This window comes from Fopius arisanus, unplaced genomic scaffold (assembly GCF_000806365.1).
Source record: "Fopius arisanus strain USDA-PBARC FA_bdor unplaced genomic scaffold, ASM80636v1 scaffold00031, whole genome shotgun sequence".
Lineage (NCBI taxonomy): Eukaryota > Metazoa > Arthropoda > Insecta > Hymenoptera > Braconidae > Fopius > Fopius arisanus.
The window spans coordinates 579,861-604,705 of NW_011887770.1; the positions used below are offsets into that span (position 1 = coordinate 579,861).

General features: G+C 39.1%; 4 protein-coding genes across 20 annotated transcripts; 3 read left to right on the top strand and 1 right to left on the bottom strand.

Moving 5' to 3' along the window:
• Window positions 1–597: 597 nt before the first annotated feature.
• Sod2 (superoxide dismutase 2) lies at window positions 598–2,147 on the top strand. Its single transcript, XM_011303250.1, has 3 exons — window positions 598–767; window positions 1,037–1,332; window positions 1,615–2,147. The coding sequence occupies exons 1-3, from the start codon at window positions 727–729 to the stop codon at window positions 1,941–1,943; spliced, it is 666 nt and encodes a 221-aa protein (XP_011301552.1). The 5' UTR covers window positions 598–726; the 3' UTR covers window positions 1,944–2,147.
• A 120-nt stretch (window positions 2,148–2,267) lies between these two features.
• unc-104 (kinesin family member unc-104) lies at window positions 2,268–19,028 on the top strand. Of its 16 annotated transcripts, XM_011303255.1 has the most exons (19): window positions 2,268–2,357; window positions 2,442–2,592; window positions 7,732–8,640; window positions 8,733–8,735; window positions 8,831–8,988; window positions 9,048–9,187; window positions 9,368–9,406; window positions 9,967–10,095; window positions 10,180–10,865; window positions 10,944–11,061; window positions 11,217–11,389; window positions 11,679–11,857; window positions 12,117–12,254; window positions 12,700–12,837; window positions 12,916–13,034; window positions 13,091–14,676; window positions 14,804–15,066; window positions 16,123–16,363; window positions 16,434–19,028. In XM_011303255.1, the coding sequence occupies exons 3-19, from the start codon at window positions 7,777–7,779 to the stop codon at window positions 16,761–16,763; spliced, it is 5,304 nt and encodes a 1,767-aa protein (XP_011301557.1). In that variant the 5' UTR covers window positions 2,268–2,357; window positions 2,442–2,592; window positions 7,732–7,776; the 3' UTR covers window positions 16,764–19,028. The 16 variants fall into 16 exon arrangements, with proteins under 16 accessions (XP_011301557.1, XP_011301554.1, XP_011301556.1 ...); XM_011303252.1 differs by lacking the exon at window positions 2,268–2,357 and having other exon boundaries at window positions 2,394–2,592; XM_011303254.1 differs by lacking the exon at window positions 2,268–2,357 and having other exon boundaries at window positions 2,394–2,585.
• A 412-nt stretch (window positions 19,029–19,440) lies between these two features.
• On the bottom strand, window positions 19,441–20,360 carry LOC105265659 (uncharacterized). Of its 2 annotated transcripts, none has more exons than XM_011303269.1 (5): window positions 20,287–20,360; window positions 20,156–20,226; window positions 19,964–20,111; window positions 19,772–19,901; window positions 19,441–19,718 (listed from the first exon to the last, which is right to left on the bottom strand). In XM_011303269.1, the coding sequence occupies exons 2-5, from the start codon at window positions 20,169–20,171 to the stop codon at window positions 19,509–19,511; spliced, it is 504 nt and encodes a 167-aa protein (XP_011301571.1). In that variant the 5' UTR covers window positions 20,172–20,226; window positions 20,287–20,360; the 3' UTR covers window positions 19,441–19,508. The 2 variants fall into 2 exon arrangements, with proteins under 2 accessions (XP_011301571.1, XP_011301570.1); XM_011303268.1 differs by having other exon boundaries at window positions 20,280–20,334.
• A 3,384-nt stretch (window positions 20,361–23,744) lies between these two features.
• Window positions 23,745–24,835, top strand: LOC105265660 (uncharacterized). The gene is made up of 4 exons (XM_011303270.1): window positions 23,745–23,773; window positions 23,899–23,961; window positions 24,145–24,250; window positions 24,330–24,835. Exons 1-4 carry the CDS (start codon window positions 23,756–23,758, stop codon window positions 24,704–24,706), a joined length of 564 nt encoding a protein of 187 aa, XP_011301572.1. The 5' UTR covers window positions 23,745–23,755; the 3' UTR covers window positions 24,707–24,835.
• The last annotated feature ends 10 nt before the right edge of the window (window positions 24,836–24,845 follow it).

A 24,845-nucleotide genomic window follows, 5' to 3' on the forward strand; every position in this document is an offset into this window, starting at 1 on the left:
TAGGCAAGCACGTTACCACTAGGATAACGCATTATTGCAATAACAAAATTTCATTAGGAGTATATATTTTGCAAAGGTATCGTTTTAAAAAATTGCTAATTTGTCAATTTCACTGAATATCTTTTCGATTTTCAAAAATTCAGTTTTTAAACGATCTTTCGATTGATTAGCCATTTAAAAAAGATAAAAATGGAATTATTTAGAAAAAAAAAAATGAAAGACGGCGGGATTGAACCCTGGCCATCGGCGTGGTAGGCAAGCACGTTACCACTAGGACAACGCGCTCATTCAAAATTATAAACTCATTAGTGGTATATGTTCAACATATTGAATAATTTTTTCCATTGAAATTCCACAAGATGTGGTTTCCCCCTTCCGCACGTTCTACAGTCACTGAATTTCTGTTAAACAAATAAAAAACAAAAAGCATTCATACCGCAGAAAATAAAATTCACCCCCTCGACTTGATGGACACCCCAGCATTGCGTGTGCGGCACAAATAAAAAATTCCTTTCAAAATCGATTAGGCTGATTAGTCGATTATCGAAAATCGACTTCAGACAATCGATCTTTGATATATCGATTATGAATAATCGATATTTAAAAGATCGATTTTAGATTGAAAAACCCTAGGCCCATCCGGTCAATCCTGTGTCGATATTTGTGGCATATTTGTGGGTTTTTTTTTAATTTTTAATACAAAGAAGATTGTGACAATTAGAGATAATGATGCAAGCGATGAGGAGAACACTTTTTTCAACAGCTTTGTAAGTTATATTTATTTCCCCGATTTCCCATGTGATTTATTATCAATTACATAATTATTAACCTAGGAGCTGTCGGAATGCAATATATTTATGATTTTTCAAGAAAAAATTCATTGCATTCACGAAAATTCTTGATAACAGAAAAAATCCAGTGAATTTCCATGATATTCACAAAAATAAATCCCAAAGGTCTCGGTAGACATAAACAAAATTTTTCTCCGGTTTTTTAATAATCTAATCTAATAATTATAAACTGTCAATTGCCGAAGACGTAGGAAGGATGGAGTGATGAGGTCCAAGCACACACTTCCTGATTTGCCCTACGATTACAAAGCCCTCGAGCCGATAATCTGCGCCGAGATAATGCAGCTTCATCATTCCAAACACCACGCGACATACGTCAACAACTTAAACATCGCCGAGGAGAAGCTCAAGGAAGCTGCTGCCAAGGGTGATGTCAGCAGTCAAATCGCCCTGGCCCCTGCCATCAAATTCAACGGCGGTGGACACCTCAATCACTCCATTTTCTGGTGCAATCTCTCTCCACACTCCAGCAAGCCTGATCGTCAGTTCTCCAAATATTTCATAATCCATCACTTGAAAATTTATCATTACAAATCCCTAAAATGATACAATTTTCTCGACTCCCGATTAAAACTGGAACCAAAACTATTCATGAGAGAAAGACAATCGAATTATTTATTTATTATAAATTTAATTAGCCACTGGAGTTCCAATTTCCACTCTGAATCGATAATAATATATGAATCCGTAATATATCCTCGAAATTTCGAAGGGCTAAGGAGAGAAATGGCGAACTCAACATTTTGTATTCCTCAATTTTCAGCTGCACTTGTAAAAAAAATCGAGCAGGACTTCACGAGCTTCGATGAGTTCAAGAAGCGTCTGTCCGAGGCCACAGTGGGGATCCAGGGTTCAGGCTGGGGCTGGCTGGGTTACAATCCCAAGGATAAAAAATTACAAATCACCACGTGCGCTAATCAGGACCCTCTCCAGGCTACGACCGGCCTGATTCCTCTATTCGGAATAGACGTGTGGGAGCACGCCTATTATCTCCAGTACAAGAACGTACGTCCTGATTACGTTAAAGCCATATTCGATATTGCTAATTGGGAGGATATTAGCGAGAGATTCAAGAAAGCTGCTGGATGCTAAACTCCACGGTCTCCACTCCAGGGAACTGTCGATTATTAGATTCACACTGTGCATTTGAATAGATTCGACGCACGAGACGAGAAGAATAATCTAGGCCCTTCTAAAACCAAGCGGAGGTAGTCTACATTTTTTTTTATGATTAAAATTGTTATTAAAAATCAATTCTTGTTATTTCTTTATCATATCTTCATAATATCAAATCGATAACACGTACTATTCATTTATTATTCTCGCATTAATTGTAATTAATGAATATTTCCTGGTATTGTGATTATAATTTTTGCATTAATCGATTGATTCCGTATCTCTCGTAGATGACGTTAATAAAAGAGGCAGAAAGGGGAAAAATTCAAGAGTGAGAAATAATTTTTTATCACAACCCCCAGGGGGTGAGGGACTTCCACGATTTTTGAGGTATAATTATTTTTTTTTAGATGAAATTTACATTTTTTTTTTCTATCGCTGATGGGATATCGCTCTTACCGATTGTTACTCCAGTGATCCCTGAGTTATCGGTAAATTCCCACCGAGTCCCAACCGAGTCCTGAAGATGGTCTCACTCCGATTTTCTGAATCCCCTCATTCCTGACAACTCAGGCATTATCGCTGAATCGCTTCAGCTGTTTTCAACATCCTCTTGGGGTATGTGGTGAGTCAAAGTTCATTAATCTCACTCGAGTTTGTATTTTTATCCACCAATTAGAAGATCATGATTCTTTTTTTTTTTCAGTTTATCGGAATTGACAGTCTCGAATCGTGACGCTTTTATTTCATTTGTTTTTTCGGGCTGTCAGTCTTTGACAGATCATTTATTCAGAATTATCGGCACCAACAATACCTGTTTTATCCTCTTTATGACTCATCCCAATTAAATAACGTTTATTTTACTAGTTAACAACAAAAAAAAAATTAACGAATGAAAATCAAAATCGAATCGCTCTTTCCAGGAAATATCGCTTATTGTTTTTTTATTATATATATTTTATTTTTTATCTTCATAATAATAATGATAATAACTCATTAATTTTTTAAGTGAAAAATACTTTTATCCACAAATATCCCAATAAATTATAATTAATTGATTAATAGTGACAATAATAATTTCATAGAAAAAATTCTCTTGTAAATCTATTAGAAATTTGTTATAAAGTTTTAAATAAAATTGAAGAAAATTCAATTGACTTCGAATTCACAATTTAAAAAAATATCCGAAATATTAATGATTAATTTTTTTTTTATTCTATTCACTTCCCCTTCCGCGAATTTTCTCTGCATGAAAAAAATTGCACTGCAACCGTTTGAATTTTATCAAAAAAAACTTTCGAGTTCTGATGAAAGTGGATTTTATTAATATCAATATGCGCTAGGGGTTGAAAATAAAAGTGTGCCGAGGGGGTGGATAAGGGGATGATTCGTGATTGGAGCCTACATAGGCGAGAGGGAAAGGAAAAAAAAAATTTATTTCTCGAGACCTAAAAAACATCCCCTCACACCAATGACCCATTGATTTTCCCGGTACAACCCCCAGTAAATGCGCAACTGTATTCCGAAATTAATGAAAAATAAACAGCCCCTCAGGAGGAAAAGCTCTCATTTAAGGCTGACTTAATTGAAAATGCCAGGGGTAGTCCGGGTGCTGTTAAAATTCAAGCTTAATTAGATCCTGATGAGGATAACATTAGCAAGTGCTTTGATTTTTCGAGGACAAAAGGTCAAGTGGAGGGGTCACAGCTCCTGGTGGTAATAACCCTAAAAACTCATGGGATTGCATTAAATTCCCACGGAGTGGAAAATATTTGAAATATTCATTCCTCGGCGATGGCGTCGAGGAGCAATGGCTGGCGTAGACACCAGACGCCATCGATCTTCTCGTCCTCTGCATTCACTCGTTTTTTCTCCATTACACCCCTCCCATAAATAAATAAATAAATAATAAACCGGAGGGTGAAAATTTGTGTCACCCGATTACTCGCGACAATGGGTGACGCCCCATCGTCCAATAATTTCACCCTGTTATCGCCAGTCATCGATGATGATTTTCGATATTTCACCCCCAAAATTCATCCCTTAAACTGCAACTGCCAGGTAGACGATTGATCTTTGAGTGATCTTTGAGTGATCTTTGATTGATCTTTGATTGACAACTCTGATTTCATCTCCACCCATCAACAATCGACGGACAATTGACGAGGGGGTGGTAATTATCTGGAAATTGTCTGCCTAACTCACCCTCATCTCAAGGTCACGATGGTTGTGATAACAACTCTGGAATTCGGTGAAACCGTGGGGTTCCTAAATTGTTCCCGATTTTCACCCCTCCCCATCCCAAATCCCACGTGACAAAATTTCACCCCTTGACCTAAATATCCCCTTCTTTCGCCCTACGGTATTAACGATTCAATTGTAAATAAAATTTTCCGCCCCTTTTTGCAGTAATGACTCAATTCTCCAATAACGCAGAATTCAATTTCTGACAATTATTGATTTATCTCGATAACTGATCATCGGAGAGAGAAACATGAATACCCTTTTTTGTTGCTAACTCGATTTCCGAGAAATAAGTTCTTTTGATATTTTCTTCTAAAATCAATAGTTTCCGAGATAAACTTTCATTTAACGATCCTAAAATCGTTCTTTAATCATCGAATCATCCATTTCGCTACTGGTTCATCAGGTCGTCACATTAAATTTCCTGAATGATCAAATAATGTTGCAATTGCCGATCCAGTCAATACCTTGAAGACATTTCTTATTTATATTGCCCACACGTACCTATAAATACGCCGATCCAATCGTAAATACAAACGAGATTATTTACAGTCTCCAATCAACAGCATAAATCGTGTTACCGATTCGCATAATTCGATCTGATATTCATCCAGACCTAGTCTACCTTCCAAAATCAATTCCCCAAGACAATCAGACACCTGGAGAAGAATCCTCTCGATTTTATTTTCCTCGAAGAACCAGAGGCTGCGAATTTCCCATGCGACCATTAAACCCTCATCACAGGGATTATCACTGCTCCTGATGATTCGATAATAGTCGAACCCCCAGAAAGCTCGGAGGTCTCATTCATCAAAATTTCGACAGAATCGATTTCCAAAATCGTTTCCCCCTGGGCCAACACCAAATGGTCATCCACATCGAGCCTAATCCGACAGGTGAAAATTAATTTAACCCATCAACGATCTCAACCAGGCACACCAAATTACTCGATAATTAAACAAATTCTTTTGTCCACTCGATCCACCAATTGCACTCTCTCTACACCATGCGACCACCAACGTATGCCCCAAGTAAATCGATCATAATGGATATGCCACACCACGACCACTCACAATTGGGTACCCAGTATTCGATTGAACTTTGTTGAACCAGAAAACTGGACAATCAACAATAATTTATTATTATTATTATTATATATATAAATATATATAAAATATATATAACACCATCATCAACATAGGATTTCGCCTAAGGCTCAGGATCGACTGACACACGACAAATAAAACAAATGCATTTAATTATAATAAAATAAAATGCAAGAGTGATAAATGAATTTTTGGATTATTTAAAATATTCCAAAAATTATTATTATTATTAAAGGAGATAATTTTTTTTCATGACGAATGGATTTTTCATTATTCAAGGCCGATGTCCTTTGGGGGAGGTTTTATCCCCGAGTCCTTCTCCATCGGTTTGATATGAGAGCTGGTGGAGGTGGGGTTGGAAGGACAAGGCTATCCAGCACTTCCTTTTCTGGAAGTCGACCATATTGATTGTCTCGGTTCTTGTGAGTCCTCAGCAAGTTGAGAATTGGCCGGCGCCGCCCGTTCCCTCGGGTCGATCGTTTGCACCGTGTGACGTCACGACGCCACATAGTCTGCCCTATTGATTTTTTAGCTGTTGGTGATACCCCTCAATCCCCCACTACACCAATATCTCGGCAAATTGCAGTGCAACATGGTACAGTAAAATTCCGATTGGTTGATGATGTCGACCAATTCTATCACGCAGGTGCATTGAGCCTGTCCTTCCATTTTGTTCATGATGGGATTGACCGGTTTGGTGGCGCTGATGTCGTCAGGTCGAAGAAATACGAATACCACCATTTAGTGTGCCAGCGACCATGATCGTCGTGTCACACCTGTCACAATACATGAAATTCAATTTAATTTATCAACGAGTGTCACATTAATTCGTCAGGATCATGACGGTTTGGAGATCGCAGTGCAGTGGTGATGATTTTACGGGATTGTTCTAGTTTGAGGTGTCACTGTGCTATTATTGACAGATAAATCCTCCCTTGGGGTGGTGAGCTGTTTCTCAGGTACTGGGGTAAGCTGTCGAATTGTCGAATATTCGTGGTACTTTTCGGGGTCTAGTTGCGATTTTTTGTGGAATCCAGAGGTTTCCGTGGGATTGCAGGGTAGGGGCTTGGGTGAATCGATTGAACGTACGGGTGTTGTTTTTCTTGCCATTTGAAAGGTACTGGCGAGGTCGTGCCCGTTCAAGGCTTCGAAGATGGAGGATATTCTTTCAGGCTGGCAATCGAGTTGTTGTGTACCTATTGTTGAGGTGATGAGAATTGTTTGATCGGGTACAATGGAAATCTTCCTTTGTTCTGGACTTTTGACGGAAGAACAAAACCTCGACACTTAAAAGGAAATAGAGTCCTTGGACTCGATCGCTTAGTAATTGGTGATCCTGAATATGAAGATATCAATGATGAAATTGAAAATCCATTGGATCCTCGAGTTCTTTCGGTTTTAATAATTATTTATCCATTTTTTTCCAATTTTTTGAAAGACTCTGGTTGCACTCAATGTCGTGGAAGCACAGGTTCTCATTATTATCCAGTCTTTATGAATAATCAAGCTTTACTATTTGGAAATAGTGCACGTGGGAGGTGAATGAGAATCGGTGGGCTGCAAGTGGAGCGAGTCAATAATCGAGGAACTTGTCTGCGTCACTACTCTCGATACGCGAATAACAATCTTCCGTGATTCATCCCTCGTACCATAAATCCCCCACACTCTCATTCCTCTCGTTTTTAGAAATTGCGGGGTTGAATGTCCACCCCTCCCTGTTGAGACAGAACGGATGAATCATCCGCGAATTGAGAAAATGGCATACCCATAGTATATCCTTCACACCATTTTTCCGACTACGAACCTGGGTTGCACCATTTTGAATTTATATACTTCAAGTCGACTCGTCTTTTGTAATGAGTGCTTGTGTTACATCTACACGTTTTATTTATTTATCCTACTCGTAGAAATAAAAATATTTGAAAAATTTTTGATGCCTGATAATTATTACATATTATTTCTTCCTCGACCGTTCACACCATTAATTGATCCCCACCAGACGGGAAGTCACCTTCAATAACGAGAGTCACGAGAGATTACTCTCATGATTCCATTAATTTTTCTGAATCATTTTAAATGATTTGACAATAAATGGGAATTTATTCGATCGACACGATCGACGCAGCTGTTGAACCCGCAAAGATCCAAATATTCGACCTAGTCCAGATATTCTTTAAATGAAATCTCCCCCCGTGGCAAGCCTGGACAACAAAAAATGCGTTGTATTTGTGCCGAGGCCAGATAAATGTCTAGGGAGTACGGTGGCGATAAAGCCCTAATAATGGCGCTCGTAAATGAGTCATTAGTGGTACGCGACAGTATTACAATCACCGGAGCTTTTCAGTAGAAATGATGATTACGTATAGTTGAGAATCCTCTAGAGACTGCGATGTAGATCTGCGGGGTTGTTTCAGAGATCGTAAATTATAAAGAGGAAGAGGACTTGAAGAGGCCCCAAGATGTCGTCCGTGAAGGTTGCGGTGAGGGTACGTCCCTTCAACAACCGCGAGATATGCCGCGAGGCGCAATGCATCATCGAGATGGCAGGCAATACAACATCGATAGTCAATCCAAAAGCGCCACCAGGAACAAAGGAAGCAATCAAGAGCTTCAACTATGACTACTCATATCATTCGATGGACGCCGATGATCCTAACTACTCGTCCCAGATAATGGTGTACAAGGACATCGGTGAGGAGATGCTTCAGCACGCCTTCGAGGGCTACAACGTCTGTATTTTTGCCTACGGCCAGACTGGAGCTGGAAAATCATACACAATGATGGGTAAACAGGAGGAGGGACAGGAGGGCATCATCCCCCAGATCTGCAAAGATCTCTTTCGCAGAATCAGCAGCAACACGAGTGACACTGTCAAACACTCGGTTGAAGTGTCATACATGGAGATTTATTGTGAACGAGTTCGAGATCTTCTGAATCCAAAGAACAAGGGTAACCTCAGGGTTCGTGAGCATCCACTTCTTGGCCCCTATGTTGAAGATCTGTCCAAGCTCGCTGTGATGTCTTACGAGGATATTCATGATCTCATTGACGAGGGCAACAAGGCACGAACAGTTGCAGCGACCAACATGAATGAGACATCATCAAGATCGCACGCTGTCTTCACGATATTCTTCACACAGCAGAAACACGACTCCACCACGGGATTGGTCACGGAGAAAGTCAGTAAGATATCTCTGGTGGATTTGGCTGGCTCTGAGCGAGCTGATTCAACTGGTGCTAAAGGTACTAGACTCAAGGAAGGTGCAAACATCAATAAAAGTCTTACGACACTTGGAAAAGTCATCAGTGCTCTTGCAGAAATTGTAAGTACACGATCAATTATTCAATCTCATCATTCCCTAGCTATTCTCCTACTAATATACTTGATTATTGTAATGCTTCTATCGGGTAATAGGCGGTAAGTACCATTGGCCATCACTAATTACCTGATGTACTCAGACTCTGAATCGATTCCGGTTGGAACTCTTGATTATGGATTACTTTCGATTGCAGGCAACAAAGAAGAAGAAGAAAGCTGAGTTCATACCGTACAGGGACTCGGTGTTGACCTGGCTTCTTCGGGAGAACCTGGGGGGCAACTCCAAGACAGCTATGATCGCAGCTGTCAGTCCTGCTGACATCAATTACGATGAGACACTCTCGACGCTCAGGTTAGTTATTATAATATGTAAATGCTCGAACGATATTTTATCCAGAATTCTCGGGGTAGATATGCTGATCGTGCTAAGCAGATCGTCTGCAAGGCAGTCGTCAATGAGGACGCAAACGCCAAACTCATACGTGAGCTCAAAGAAGAAATACAGAAGCTTCGAGAGCTCCTCAAACAAGAAGGCATTGACGTGCAAGAAGGTCAGTATAATTACAAGTATATAATGCATAAATTATAATTATATATTGACTACATAATTACATACGAATGTCTCTGGTGTGGAAGGGTAACTGAGAATAGGTTAAATAGCGCTGATGGCAAATTCCAATCATCTAGATAATTGTTTTTTGTTTTTCTATCCCAATTGCGCTCAACCGTAGGGCCAGATGGTAGAGTCTCTTATGAAAAGAAAGAATCTAGTAAGTAAAGATGATAAAATGGAAAGATCAGAGTTAAAATCCAGCAAACACCGAATCCTGAAAGTCATTTCCTGTGCATTTGCTCATCCATTGTGCTTGCCCGGGCTTTTTCGTTGGCAAAAACATGGCAGAGAGTTAAATACTGAGTAATTTAGCGCAGGCTTTCTCCATTATTGTCTTTTTATTTTGCATTTCAATCCTCTCGCTGTTACAAATCCCTGGATCACATGTACCCATTTGACAATATTCAATTCCTCATCCAGCGAGTGCACGGCTCAGGCATTATTTCAGGCACAATTACTCTGATTGAATGTGCGAACGCAACCGTCGACGGGCTTTCGGTGTGATGGCAGAGGCGCTCGGCGTCCGAGGAATATTCTTTGAGAGCTTTTGCAGCTCTTGGTGGAATTGTGGGATTTTTTTTTCTCAAAAAGAACAGACAGCGTCGGACGCCGATCCTTCATGCAACATCTCTCTCATTTGTACTCATTTAAAATTCAAAACAAAGAGGCGAGGGGTTTTTTGGGGGATGGCTCTTCACCTGGTGCTTTTTACTCTAGGGGAGGATGCTATTATTAAGAATACCAAGAGGGAGGAGGACATCAAGGAGGCGCGTCAGCGTTTACCTTCCCATCCGACCGCTGAAGAAGCTGTCGAGCAGCTTCAGGCATCGGAGAAACTCATTGCTGGTAAATACTGATGGTTATTCTGGCTCGATGATTATTCTGAAAATTGAATTAATCAATATTACGTTGTTTTAATTATTATCGTAGAGTTGAATGAGACGTGGGAGGAGAAGCTGAAACGTACCGAGTCGATTCGCCTCCAGCGAGAGGCTGTCTTCGCCGAAATGGGTGTTGCTGTTAAAGAAGATGGTGTGACTGTTGGTGTATTCTCACCGAAGAAAACACCACATCTCGTTAATCTCAATGAAGATCCACTGATGTCTGAGTGTCTCATTTATTACATCAAGGATGGATTCACGAGAATTGGATCAGCCGAGGCTAATATTCCCCAGGACGTTCAACTCTGTGGCCCCTACATTCTCAGCGAGCACTGCGTTTTTGAGAATCATGAGGGTGTTATAACCCTGATGCCCAAAACTGGTGCACTGATATACGTTAATGGACGGGAAATCAGCGAGCCTATTGTCCTGAAGACAGGCTCCAGGGTGATACTTGGGAAGAATCATGTGTTTAGATTTAATCATCCGGATCAGGTCAGGGAACGGAGGGAGAAAAATTCACCGGCTGATACTCCGGGCACTGGTGAAACACCGGGATGTGGGGAGAGTCCGGGTAATGGGGAGACTGTTGATTGGAATTTCGCCCAGATTGAATTGCTTGAGAAACAGGGAATTGATCTCAAGGCGGAGATGGAGAAGCGTCTGCTGACTCTGGAGGAGCAGTACCGAAAGGAAAAGGAAACCGCTGACCAGCGGTTCGAAGAGCAGAGAAAGGTAATCCACTTAATCACTCGATGCTCATTATATTTGAGGTTTTATCATTGTTTTATGATTAATTATTGTTAACCGCAGAATTATGAGGCACGGATAGATGCTCTTCAGAAACAGGTCGAGGAGCAGAGCATGACAATGTCAATGTACAGCAGTTATACGCCTGAGGATTTCAACAATATCGAGGAAGATATATTCGGTAAATATATCATGTATTCGCTGTTGAGTGATACTTTAAGTTGTCAATGAATTTGCTTTGCTTCGATAATGCTAGATTATTATTGAATTATTCGTGATGAATATATTGCTTTTTGCTATTCTGACTATTTCGCCTGGTGATGGCTTGCATTTCAGTCAACCCATTGTTTGACGCAGAGAGCAACTGGAGCGAACGGGAATTCCAGCTGGCTGCGTGGGCATTTAGAAAATGGAAGTATCATCAGTTCACTTCACTGCGGGATGATTTATGGGGGAATGCTATATTCCTCAAAGAGGCTAATGCCATTTCCGTTGAGCTCAAGAAAAGGGTAAATCACAAATATTTGGATTGGACATCGTCATTATTCGTTTTTTCTTTTCATCGATTAATCGTTTACATCAACATCGATCGAGGCATTAAGAGTAATTTAAACAATTTATGCATGTATTATGCATAAACGTCGCCATTTTCTTACGTATGATTCACTCAGTTGCGTATCCTCTCGCCAAATATCTGGATGTAAGGAAATATTTGACTAGAAGATGACGCCCTCGTGTCTCGCTTCAGGCTCTTCTCTTTAATTCACGTATTTTGTCTATAATTTTTTAAATCCACAGGTTCAATTTCAATTTACTCTGCTTACGGACACGCTTTATTCGCCTCTACCACCGGATCTTCTGCCGGCTGTTGAGGATGACGAGGAGGAGGAGAGGCCATTCCCACGTACAATAGTCGCTGTTGAGGTGCAAGACACGAAAAATGGCGCCACCCACTACTGGACGCTCGACAAATTGCGGTGAGTCATTCGACAAATAAAGATATTAGAGTTGGGATGAGAATAAAATATTCAGTAGTCGTCATTTCACGCCATCTCCAAGGCAAAAGAGATTCAGGATAATGCAGGAGATATGTTTAACGAAGTGGCCAGTTGTAATTCGATAACTAGATTGTTGTTTCGTCGAAACGGCAATTCTAGGCGATTAGGGCAGAGCAGCGTCACTTTTATCGCCACTAAATCGTGTTTTTTTTTCTCTCTTTCAAATGTTAAATTGTAGACAGCGCTTGGAGCTGATGCGTCACATATACAATGAAGACTTGAGTCCCAGCACTCCGGAGGCCAAAGAGGATATATTCCAATGTCTCACTGCGTACTCTAATCAGAGGTTCTCGCTCGCAAATCTTTTGCCTTCGAGGTTGGTGCTCGGTCGCACGAAAACAGAAGCTGAAAAATATATATATACATCATTCAAATGAGAATCATTAGCTCTCTATCTCTGTCCCAATTTCTGCATCACCAACACCATTCATTTGACACATAGGACTCTCCTTTTGTCTTTGAGTATTGAGCGCACGTTGGCATTAAAAAGGCTTCGAGCATTTGCTGATACTTCAGCTTTTCTTATTTCATAGTCCCTTTCACTCCCTGGACTCGATGACTTTTTTATCCAGCACAGAGCTTGAGCTTTTTCAGCTTCAGCTTTGGCTTTTAATGTGAGAAACAATGACCCTGGAACTTTCTCTATACCATTCGTTCCACTCGCATGGATTTTTTTTTTTTTTTGGTTTCATGGAGAACATTGGTTTTTCTTTTTCGTTGTTGTCACTCGGGCTTGCCTCATTCGATTTTTTCGCCAGCAGACAGCGCCTGGAGTTGATGAGGGAAATGTATCACAATGAGGCGGAACTGTCGCCAACATCACCGGATTATAATATAGAAAATATCACGGGTGGAGATCCATTTTACGACAGGTTCCCCTGGTTCCGCATGGTTGGAAGGTAATATCTATTGATGATCAGCGTTGACTGAGAGAATCAGTCATCAATTACTAAAAATACCTGGATCCCTGTTGGCAGATCTTTCGTTTACTTGAGCAATCTGATGTATCCAGTGCCCCTGATCCACAAAGTGGCGATTGTCAATGAAAAAGGAGATGTCAAAGGATATCTGCGAGTGGCAGTGCAGGCAGTGGTCGGTACGTATCCATTCGCCCCAATCCTCAATTATTTCTCTGACCTCGACATGTTCCAGAAGAGGAAAACAGTGAATACTCGAGTGGTGTGAGACAATCAGCTCGAATCTCCTTCGACGACGATCTCTTCGGGACACCACGTCCCGGCAAAAGAGCAACACTTCTCGCTCAGACTTTGGAGAAGAATCAGCAGATACTGATGCAGGAGGAGCGTGTGGTGGAGGGCAAGGGCGAGGGCAAAGAGGGAAAGGATGAGGAGGAAGTGGGTGATGCTGACAGTGGCAGAGGTGACAGCTCAGTTGCCAGCGACATGAAGGAAGAGGATTTACCTGATCATCTCCAGCCTGGAGTTGAGTTCACATTCAGGGTGACTGTACTCCAGGCAATGGGCATCTCCACCGAGTACGCTGACATATTCTGTCAATTTAATTTCCTTCACAGACACGACGAGGCATTCTCCACGGAGCCAGTTAAGAACACTGGCAAGGGCAATCCCCCAGGATTCTATCACGTACAGAATATCACCGTTACCGTCACCAAGTCATTTCTGGATTATTTGAAATCTCAGCCAATTGTTTTCGAAGTATTTGGCCATTATCAACAGCATCCACTGCACAAAGACGCCAAATTGGATTATGGAGTGAGACAGCCACCAAAACGCATGCTACCACCATCAATTCCCATAAGCCAACCAGTACGTTCACCGAAATTTGGATCAGTCCTACCATCACCGAGCACCTCTCACGTTCACGCCAAATACGATGTGCTCGTTTGGTTCGAAATATGTGAATTGGCACCCAATGGCGAGTACGTACCGTCAGTCGTTGATCACAGCGATGATTTACCCTGTCGTGGATTATTCCTCCTTCATCAGGGTATTCAGCGTCGTATTCGTATTACTATTGTTCATGAGCAGGCGTCTGAGCTGCGCTGGAAGGACGTCAGGGAACTCGTTGTCGGCAGAATTAGAAATACTCCAGAACCTGAGGAGGAGGACAATGACTCATCAGTTCTCTCACTCGGTCTCTTCCCAGGTGAGTACGTGGAGATTCCTGGAGACGACAGGTGTATGTTCAGATTCGAGGCAGCGTGGGACAGCTCTCTTCACAATTCAGCTCTTCTCAACAGAGTAACGTCTTATGGAGAACAGATATTCATGACAATATCCGCTTATTTGGAATTGGAAAACTGTGGGAGACCGGCTATTATCACTAAGGATCTCAGTATGATTATTTATGGGAGGGATGCCAGGGTGGGGCCTAGGTCACTTAAACACCTGTTTAGTGGTAGCTACAGGAATCAAGAGGCTAATCGACTCAGTGGTGTTTATGAGCTGGTGCTGAGGCGTGCCTCCGAGGCTGGTGTTCAGAGACGTCAGCGCAGGGTTCTTGACACAAGCTCCACGTATGTCAGGGGTGAGGAGAATCTCCATGGATGGAGACCCAGGGGTGATAGCCTCATCTTCGATCACCAGTGGGAGCTCGAGAAACTCACTAGGTTGGAGGAAGTCGAGAAGATACGGCACACACTTCTACTCAGGGAGAAACTTGGAATTGATAAGATTGCAATGTGCAACAAGACTTGTCATGACTTCACTAAGAGCGAGAAGGTACGGGCATCCCTGGTACGTCCATGCGTATTAGAGGTAGAAAATGCTTCAAAATATTATTTTTTAGGGGTAATGTGCACTCTGATATTACAGTTGCTGTAATTATTCATTAATTTTAACTGGTTAATTCGTTATTTTATTAAATCATTCATTTTTTTATCAGGAGGTCTGCAATATGGTGGCTAAGGCAACCAACGAGCCACACGCTAGTCCTGTAAAACTCAAAAAATCCACCAGCAAGGATGTCTATGAACCCTGGGAGATGACTGACCATGAGAAGGAACTCGCTACTAAATATGTCAAACTCATTCAGGGAAGAATCCCGAGTAAAGAACCTATTGTACTGTCTGATGTGTCACCGGGGGATGACACCACTGATATGTCAACATCGATGATGTCTTCGGTTGTATCGTCATCGTCTCAAGAGTCAGTATTATCGAGAAGCTGTTGTGATCAGCAGGTAACACTCCCTGTATGCCTGAAACGCCCTGTAGCGGTTGTCCAGTTGCGTGGAAAAATAACTCGCTTCACTGCTTCCTAAATATTTCCAAATCTTTCCAATTCATTTAAATATTTCAATATTTTTTAATCAATCCCAGGGATCGGCACTCACCACTCATTTTCTGATTATCTCAAATTAGTAAATTTAGGAAAAATATCAGTTGAAATATTCCTCGCAAGATAATTATTAAAAATACCAATTATAATTTATTCCTCCTGACAATAGGGTTTACCCTAGGGAGGGAATTAATGACTCGAATCGATTCCGATGTAAATAACAATGATATGTATTCTCCTTTCGATTTTTTACTGCCGTCACTCGGGGTTAAGAACCGAAAATAAATACAAGAAAATTATATGACTCACGATTGTGGAGACTAGCAATCACAAAAAATAATGTTGGGGTTGGTACAGGAGGAAATGAGGGCATTCACTCTAGGTGGGGGTAATTCCTCAATATTTTTCCTGTCTTCATGTCAATAATCGTAGTGTCATTGGGAGCGCCGACATAATGGCCGTCACTCATCGCCAATTCCTTCTTCTCCTTCTTCGGTGATTTTCGTCTATTGTTCGGGTGTTATCGGGCGGTTAGGAAGTCCTCCCGGTAGGTTAATTGGGTGGTGTCTTGGGGCGGTCTAGGCGGTCAGGGGGCGGGGGAGGAGACTGAGGGGAATGGGCCCAACGGGGGCATTAAAATTTTATAGAATTGTTTATTAATTTAGGGGCTCAGTTACATGGGTAAACAAGAATAAATAAATGAATAAATAAATGAATAAATAAATGAATGAATACATAAATAAATAAATAATAATGAAATAATTTGATAAAAAATTCTGCCGATCCCTGAATCAGCTAGTGCATTTGTTCAACGGACAACCGCAGATGATTGAAATCGTGCGTTGGGGTTGTGTAGACACGGAGTGTTACCTTGCAGCCAGCTGGGATTGTTATCAGGAGCTGTTCTAAGTCGTGCATCTTTAGGTTGAGCTCACCGGAACGTGCTAGACTCCAAGAGCTCCAGGAGAGCATGATGGCAGGCGAAACGGCGAGTCAGTCTAGCTCCCTGGCACCTGCACCCCTGGGCTCGACTTCGCCCTTGAAGGAGAGTCTAGTGCTCTATGTGCCAGAGGTAGAGGAGATACGTATTTCACCTGTTATTGCGAGGAAGGGATATCTCAATGTCCTCGAGCACAAGACAAATGGCTGGAAGAAGAGATGGGTGGTGAGCTCTTGGTTTTTAATTTTTTTAATTTATTAAGTCCTGGGGATTGTAATTAATCGGAGATTTTTAGGCTGTCAGGAGACCATATGTCTTCATATTCAGGGAGGAGAAGGATCCTGTTGAGAGGGCACTCATTAATCTCGCTACAGCTCAGGTTGAGTACTCCGAGGATCAGCTGGCAATGGTCAAGGTACCAAATACTTTTAGCGTTGTTACCAAACACAGGGGATATCTTCTGCAAACACTTGGTGACAAGGAAGTTTATGACTGGTTGTACGCGATAAATCCACTTCTTGCTGGACAGATTAGATCGAAACTTGCACGCAGGGGACCCACGACAAATCCAACAACAATAACTTTAACTGCACCATCCACAGACACACAGACACAGGCCAAGTGAGTCGCGGAATCTCTCGCTGATTACGTTAGTGTCATCGCAAATACTTCGAGGGGTATTATCAGAGGGTCTCACAGGGTCATCGAGGCCCAGGACTTTTGTAGGTTTCGATTTACCGTGATTTTTGAGTAACATCCATGTCCTTGATTTTTCATCATTTTTTTTATTGCTCGTGGAATTATCACTGGTTTTTTCAATTTCATTGACAAATCTCGCAATCGATGGGAATTCTATTTGTACTCTTGTGACAATTCTGTGAATGAGTTGTTGTGTAATTTTCTTGGGGAAATGGGGAAAATAGATTTTTCAGCGAAGGCGATTTTTGTCGTAATTTTTGAAATACGTGATCGACAACTCTCCGGGTGTTCGTGAGAACATTCTGACGGTTGAGGTGTCTAGAGTATGATATATTTCATATTCACGTTGAAAATAAAAGAATGCTGTAAAATCACGATGGATTATTCAAGATAATCGATTGTTTTTCAACCTGCGCTTTAAGCTGCTTTCAATTCCATGAGATTTATCGACGAAGTATTTGAAAAATATTTTACACGGCCTCTTGGCAGTTTCTTTTGTGTTGACAATGTGTAAATATTATTGAAGAGGTAGTGTGGGCATTTAAAAATTTTCCCACGATAACATTTGCCCCAGAGTAATCCTCAATTTTTAATTAATTTTGTTACTAGCTCCCATATCGTTGTTGACATTGATTAGAAATGAGATATATGAATTATTAGTTGATTAGACGTTCTACCATTCGTACGTTACCTAGCCCATGATGATGTGATTTTTTTCATTCAATTCGGTGAATAAATTATTCATTAAAAAAAAAATTATTCATTGCCCATTGGTTTTTCGAGTCACCGCGAAATGAAAATAAAAAAATAAATACCCAGACTTCGATGCAACTCACAGCACTGAATTATAGTATTCGCGACATGAGGCGCACGGTACATATTGTTAAAAAAAGAATAAGAGAATAATTATTCTCATGCAACACCGTGGGATTTATTGATGGCTTCGAGATAGGTAATCTTGTATATATTAAAAAATCACAAATATACTAATGAAAAATGAGTCACCAAGTAAATATGAAAGAGCATTTTAGATTTAAGAACTGATTAATTGAGAATATTAAAAATGAGGCACGCTTTTTTATTTAATCCGAATGTTCTGGCTGAATTTTGACTGTAAGAACATTCTCGTGGGTGGTCTGACATTGACGAGATTCATCAAGATTTTATTCTCGATTATTCTCGATTATTCTCGATTATTCTCGATTATTCTCGATGTCGGGATTCATCTTGATCAGTCTCTCAATGACACCTGATTAATTTAATTCAACTCTAGTCATGATTAAACGTAAAATAAAGGGTAATAAACTTGGTATCTAATTAATAAAGTGGAAATATTACCAACTGGACTGTGTTGATGAAATAATTCTTCACCACGGAATAACGACAGACGAAAATAATTGATTGTGGATGAAAAAATTAATACAAATGTGTTATCAATTTTCTTGCTTGCTGACTGTTGTAGTGATTGATAGTTTTATTTTGTTAAACGGTATGAAAAATAGTATTGCATACATTAAAACAACAAACACTTGTCATAAGTATTGAATATTCATGGTAACTGGTGGATAATGATTAATGAAATTGATGTTTTTGGAAAATATCTGGATTTACTCTTGAGGAAAAATAATTGAGGAAAATGTATTTGAAAATTGAAATGAAATACCAATATTATAGGACTAACTTCTATGGGTGAAAATAGTTTCTATATATGCAAGGAATATATATATATAAATATGAATAAATTTAATATTTACCGTGATGTCGCGAAAGAGAGTGAAATATTTAATGAAAATTTTAACAAGGCGTTGACAGTACGACAATTATTCGATCTGAATAATGGCGTTGAACATCTGTGAGTGCTAAAATTTTGGGTGAAAATATGAAAAGTATTGAGTATGTTAATCCATGTATTTGTTTTTCATTAATTGTGAAGCCCGGTAATGATGAAGTCATTATTTCCGTTTAAACTCGAATCACTTACTCCAGGCATGGTAAAGTTTAAAAGTTTCACCGAAATATTAAAAAGGAAAAACAAACTACAAGTAACAATTTTAATGCTGATGAAAAAAAAACTAAACGTGCATTTATTATTCTTATGATTATTACTATTATTACATGAATTACGAGATAGTAACTGGTGTAAGAGCAATCATGTAATAAATCGATCAATAAAAAGCTTACGTGCTTAAAATTATTCTATTTACTCGAGAGTTGAGTGGTAGTCTGCGGAAATTTTTATCTTCAGCGCCTTGAGGGGAATTGATAAAAAAATGGATAACTGTCCATTTAATTCACAGCGAGGAAAATTGCGAGGAAAATTGCGAGGAAAATTGCGAGGGAAATGGCATTTTTAAAAACGATCCAGTTTTCCTTGAGAATTCTGTGAAAATCCAGATATTTCTGTTTTTCGTGGATTCTCAGGGAAAAGTGGAACTGAAATTCGTATGATAATAATAATTATTAATAATTCGTATTTAATATTATGTAATAATAATTATTCAATTCCACAAATTGTGGAAAATCCCAGAAAATGGGGAAAAATTGTTTACCAAAAACGGAAAATTCTCTCACATTTCCATTTTCTCGTCACATTTATCATTTATTTTTGTATTATCCTCTGACATTTGTGGGGGATTTCCTCGTGTTTTTTGAGAATAAAAATTCTCCGAATCTACTGATTTTTCGTCTCGATGAGGCGAATTTTCCTGTCTCGATCGACCACAGCATTTTCCAACCGCAATTTTGTGTGGAGAAGTTCTTTCACCATATCAGTGAGCTTGAGATACTCCTTTTCCTGGATTTTCATCTGATCCCCCAAAAGTCTGAATGCATTAGCGGTTCGAAGGGTGAATTTATCCAACCGTTCAGTCTTCTCTGCAAGCTAGCAACAATTTATTATTTATTCCCGATAAATAAAAGGAGATGTAGAGTCACCTGAGACCTGATTTTCTCCTTTTCCTCCAGCTGTTGATTATAAAAAATCTCATAACGATTGATCAACGCCTCATTTTCAGCTCTCGCCTCAGCCAAATCGATCTCCAATCCGTCTTTGGCTTGAAGACATCTAAATTATTTTTTATTAATAATTCATATAATTGTTTTCTCTTTCTTCAATAGTCATCTCACTCCGCTAATTTCGTCACGAGCCTGCCGATGCTTCTCCTATCAGCTGGACAGAGATCCTGAATGCGCGCAGCTAATCCTGAATTTTCATCGCCCCTGGAAAAGCCACTGTTTTCCTCCCCCGATTTTAATCCCTCGAATTCTGAAATATCTACCTCTACGTCAAGAAATCTCTCTGGATAATTTATTTATTACTGTCAACCCTCGCCATTTTCTGGTATATCTCCTCTCTCTGCAGGTGTAGAGTCTTCTTCAGTCTCGCCAGTCTAAAATCATTCTCCGTTTAATTATTCAGGAATTTATTCAAGAAAATTCTAACTTTTTACTGAATTCTATAAAATCCTCGTGGAATGGAGATTTATTCATGATTTTTCGTCACCAATCGGTGGATATTCTTTTGTCTTCCCCTTTTCTCTTTTTTCTTCTACTGAACTCCTGGAATTTTGAGAAATTGTTGTTATAATTAAGGAAAATTGAGGGAAATTGACGGAAATTACGGAATTCATGGGAATTTTTCAAGAGAAAGACTTTTATTTTTTATTGACGTCGAAATAGTGGAAGTGTTAACGATTTCTGGGGAATTGCGGAAAGTATTGTCGCGTTTTCATTGATAACAAGTTAATTTTCTGTAATTGATGCCGGTAACATTGTCCCACTGGTCTTGACTGGTTGCATAAATGGGATAGGCGGACGTTTTCATTCATTGTCAAGGGGGCTTTCCTATTGGTAACTTCACGCTCACTATCTACTGCTGAAAATGGCTCAGAAAATTTTCTTCGCTATCCTGATCGCTGGGGGAATCTTTCTGACGATTAATGGTGAGTTATCAGTTATTTAATGGTTATTAAATTATTTTTTGCAATCGTATCGGTTTTTTATTTCAGAATTATTACACAAGAGGAACTATTTGTTGTAAGATTATTTGGAAATCCATTTGGAATGACCTTTAGTCGTTTTTTTTTCATGGTGTTGAGTCCAGAAAATTTTTGTTTCAATTTTTTAACAATTGTAATTGTTATTATTATTAGTTTTGACGGTAATTTTGGGGAAATTCTGGGAATATCTGGAGATTTTCGAGAATTATTTTATGTTCAATGAAAAATTTTGGGTTTTCAGTTTGAAATCTGAAAATTTTTAATTGTTTAATTTTTAAAATTAATTAATGTGTAATTCATAATGTATTTGGAATTAATTCATGAGTTTTCAATGATTAATCCTCAGGAAATCCCGGGAATTTTGAATTCCGGGAATTAAAATAATCCGACGATTTGAAAAATAAATCTGAAATTTCAATTTCGTGAGGAGAAAAATCTAAAAGAAAAATCGGATAGTTTGATTTCTGGGTTGTTTTAAATATTAAATAAACATTTGAATTTTCGGCAGCCCAATCAGACAATGGCACATCGACATCAGGAAGTAGTGGAAGTTCCACCGGCAGCACTTCCGGTCTGGATTCAGCGTTGAGTAAAATCCCTCTCGCCGGATCCCTCACGGTCGCCATTTTGTCGCTAGTAAAAGGAATTTTGCGGTTCGTGGCTGGAATCCTATAAACAATTCCCCTCTCCATTGAATATCATTCTGCCCCCAAAAGATCTAATTACCGTTCATTACAACAAATAATGAAGATAAATAAACATTCACGAATTTACGATCGATTTTTAATTTTATTTCTTCTCCCCATCCAAAATCAATTCCCATTTCCACGTCCCAATTCCGCAATCAATTAATCCATCGCATTACGTCAATTGCGCCCATCAATTATCCCTCGTTAATTAATTAATTAATCAACTGTAATTTTTTTTTAATTCCGAAATTTCCAGTCGATTTTTTTTGAGAATTTTTATTTCAACCCCGGAATTGTAATTACTTCTAGGTGTAATTACTCCTGGGCAATGCCGGGATGGCAAACAATTTTTCTGATAACTCATATCTAATTGCGTATGTGGACTTGTTTTTTTTTTTTTTTTTGTTAACCGGTGTCTTATCACCGATGGACTAGCATAAATTAATGGCCAGTTGGTCATAGATCCTCACTCCGAATTTCGCGATACTTCTGACAACATCTATTATCATTTCGAAATGGCTGAAGTCAAGGCTCTTATCGTCCTCGGGATTTTCATCGGGTGCTTTTATTTGATCGAAGTCAGCGGTGAGTATTCCAGGATTCAAGAATTATCGGATTAAATTTTCATTTTCTTCGAAGAATTTTCTATTTTTCCGATTCTTCAGCTCAGAATAATGGAGGAACCGGTGGAAATGGAGGAAATACTGGGAGCAATGGCGGATTTATATCCTCGATTTTAGGACGATTTCCCGTTATCGGGGGAATAATCGCTTTTCCCCTCAGGACTGCATCAACAGTTCTTCGAGGTGTCGCCGGATTCCTGTAATTACACCTTGTAAATAAATTCCTCAAATACATTTACTATCCACTAATAAATATATTACCCAAGTCTTACGAAAGTATTTGCTCGTGGTAAGTAAATATATTTGGCGAGAGAAATTTATTTTTCCATGTGCAGAAAACAAAAAATTCAGTTACATTTTAATTTACCGTTGTTTTTTTAAAATTGAAATTAAACTAAATTTTTTAAAATTAAATTAAATGAATAAAAAAATTAAATTAAAGTAATTAAAATTTTTCTGTTAATGATCCGAATGATTAATGGGTTTTGTTGTATGGACTTATGTTAAAATTATGAATAAAAATCGGTAATTATACGATTGTTTTTACTGTTGCAAAATACTTTTCGTTTTAATGCATTTCCTCGGTTTTCACTTCGCATTGTTCGTGTTTCCGTGATAAGAACGCAGGTAATGAGACTTTTACGACCTTCGAAGTAAACGTCGAGAATTCGAGAATAATTAGTGGTGATAAGACCGTTATCTAGGATATTTGCGACTTTTCCTTGAATTTCCGTAGGGAATTGAGTAATTTATCAGTGAAATAAGAAATTGAATTTTACGGCTGTCACAAACATCGATTTATCCTCCAAACCATTGATTTTATGAGAAAATATAAAAAGACCTTTTCTCTCGGATATTTAATCAGCTAGAAAAAAGTCTTCTAACACTTTTACCTTGGGCCAATAGTTCTCGGGATAAATCGGAAACGAATTGGAGAAAATTCTGTTGCGAAGTGATAAACTACCATAAGTGCATTTTTTTCTCGTTCAGATTTTTAGCCAATATCTCGAAATTGAAGAAAGATATCGATATTTCCATAACCACCTTTTTTATAGCTCTAATCTTTACCAATAAAAAATGTGAATACAAAAAATCTGCTATCTCCCTTCAATTCCTAGATATCGGCTGAAAACTGACCGAGTAAAAAACGCACTTGTGAATTTGCACTTTGTAATGAGCGAAATAATTTAGATTGACTTTGGATAATTGCGTTTTAAAGATAAAATTGACAGATGCAGAGGGACAAGAACCTATCAACCTGGACAGTGTGTAGATGTAATACAATCCATCTGCACAGAGGGTTTTCGACGGTTGGAAATAAAACGGCACGCTCTGCTTCTGCAGCTGTCGAGGGGGTGAGATTTCCTAGGGTGTAGAGGGGGTACAGCGGGCACACGTCTCACCCCCGTTGGAAACACAATTACTTTACCAACGGTTCCACCAGGTTCAACCTTCAACTTCCACCAAAGAATCACCTCTAAAAAATCCTTTATTCCGCTTTTCAATACTATTTTAATTTATTATTTACACAGTTTTTTATTATAATAATAGAACAAGTGAAAAATTGTGAAAAAGTGAAAAAAAGTGATAGTTTTACCGGTGGAAAAAATGAAGCGATCAAATTCTGTGAGTTTTTTCATTTTCTGGAATTCCGAAATTTTCTGGAATTCCGAAATTTTCTGGAATTTTTTAAAATTAATTGTTTACTATTAATTATTCATTATTAATCATTGTTGATGAATTCGTTTCAGGCGCCTTGTCTTTTCGAAGAGGAAGCCCAGACGAAGAAGATTAAAACGTCAGACGAGCAAGTGGTAATGATTTTAAAAATTTTACATTCGATTTCCAGAGGGACTCGATAGTCCAGAATAAATCAATGAATATTTTTTCTCTGAGTGGCAAGTGAATTTTTTCCGATTCACCATCAAATTTTCCAGTAGTAAAAAATCATTATTTACCACATATTTTGTTTATGAATTTTTTTATTGCAATTGCAGGGGCCGAATACGAGAGAGTACTTGCAATTAGCTTTAGCGAGAGTATTAGAACTGCAAAGAGCTGTGAATGACAATACATATTTCGCTGGTAATTCCAGTGAAACTGGTATGCAATTAAAAATTTAGAAATTAAATTTTATTCAATATGATAATTATTATTAGTATAATTGATATAAAATTCCCAGGAGATTCTGATACCGACGAGGGTGTGATGCGTGACGTCCTGACGAGGGTCTTCAAGGACCTCCCAGGCTCTTCCTCATCAGTTCCATCAATAATCGAACGTGCGACTCGTCGTGACCCCCCAGAATTGACTAAAAATCGTGAAAAGAGTATCCAACTCTCCGGTTACGACACCTGCCGCAAAATCGCCCTGGACTTCATGAAGACATCAGTTAAATCCCTCCCCCAGATCGAAAAAACTGTCAGAAGAATCGACAGAACTCGTGAGAGAGATTCCCTCACCAGCGACTACGAAATTCGTTCGCGAATGCTTCGAGGTCTCGATCTCCATCTCGCAATTAAACAACGGGATTACACATACAAATTAATGAAACTGTAATTCCAGATTCAAACATTCCAATCATCCTAGTCACACCGCAATTTAAAAAATATTTCTAGTCACAAAATATTTACATCTAGTCGACAAAATGAGAGATAAAAATATTTTCAAATGAATATTAAATTAAACATTCAAAGGA

What these genes read in the sequence shown, in the direction of transcription:
- Sod2 (XM_011303250.1), top strand. Translation starts at nt 727, where the DNA reads ATGATGCAAGCGATGAGGAGAACACTTTTTTCAACAGCTTT. An exon ending in ACACTTTTTTCAACAGCTTT is followed by an intron (nt 768 to 1,036) that starts GTAAGTTATATT and finishes CAATTGCCGAAG; the next exon opens with ACGTAGGAAGGATGGAGTGA. An exon ending in ACACTCCAGCAAGCCTGATC is followed by an intron (nt 1,333 to 1,614) that starts GTCAGTTCTCCA and finishes CTCAATTTTCAG; the next exon opens with CTGCACTTGTAAAAAAAATC.
- unc-104 (XM_011303255.1), top strand. Translation starts at nt 7,777, where the DNA reads ATGTCGTCCGTGAAGGTTGCGGTGAGGGTACGTCCCTTCAACAACCGC. An exon ending in ATCGGAGAAACTCATTGCTG is followed by an intron (nt 10,096 to 10,179) that starts GTAAATACTGAT and finishes TTATTATCGTAG; the next exon opens with AGTTGAATGAGACGTGGGAG. An exon ending in TACGTCCATGCGTATTAGAG is followed by an intron (nt 14,677 to 14,803) that starts GTAGAAAATGCT and finishes TTTTTTTATCAG; the next exon opens with GAGGTCTGCAATATGGTGGC.
- LOC105265659 (XM_011303268.1), bottom strand. Translation starts at nt 20,326, where the DNA reads ATGAATAAATCTCCATTCCACGAGGATTTTATAGAATTCAGTAAAAA. An exon ending in TTTATAGAATTCAGTAAAAA is followed by an intron (nt 20,227 to 20,279) that starts GTTAGAATTTTC and finishes GAATGATTTTAG; the next exon opens with ACTGGCGAGACTGAAGAAGA. An exon ending in CTCGTGACGAAATTAGCGGA is followed by an intron (nt 19,902 to 19,963) that starts GTGAGATGACTA and finishes AAAATAATTTAG; the next exon opens with ATGTCTTCAAGCCAAAGACG.
- LOC105265660 (XM_011303270.1), top strand. An exon ending in AAACGTCAGACGAGCAAGTG is followed by an intron (nt 23,962 to 24,144) that starts GTAATGATTTTA and finishes TTGCAATTGCAG; the next exon opens with GGGCCGAATACGAGAGAGTA. An exon ending in TGGTAATTCCAGTGAAACTG is followed by an intron (nt 24,251 to 24,329) that starts GTATGCAATTAA and finishes TAAAATTCCCAG; the next exon opens with GAGATTCTGATACCGACGAG.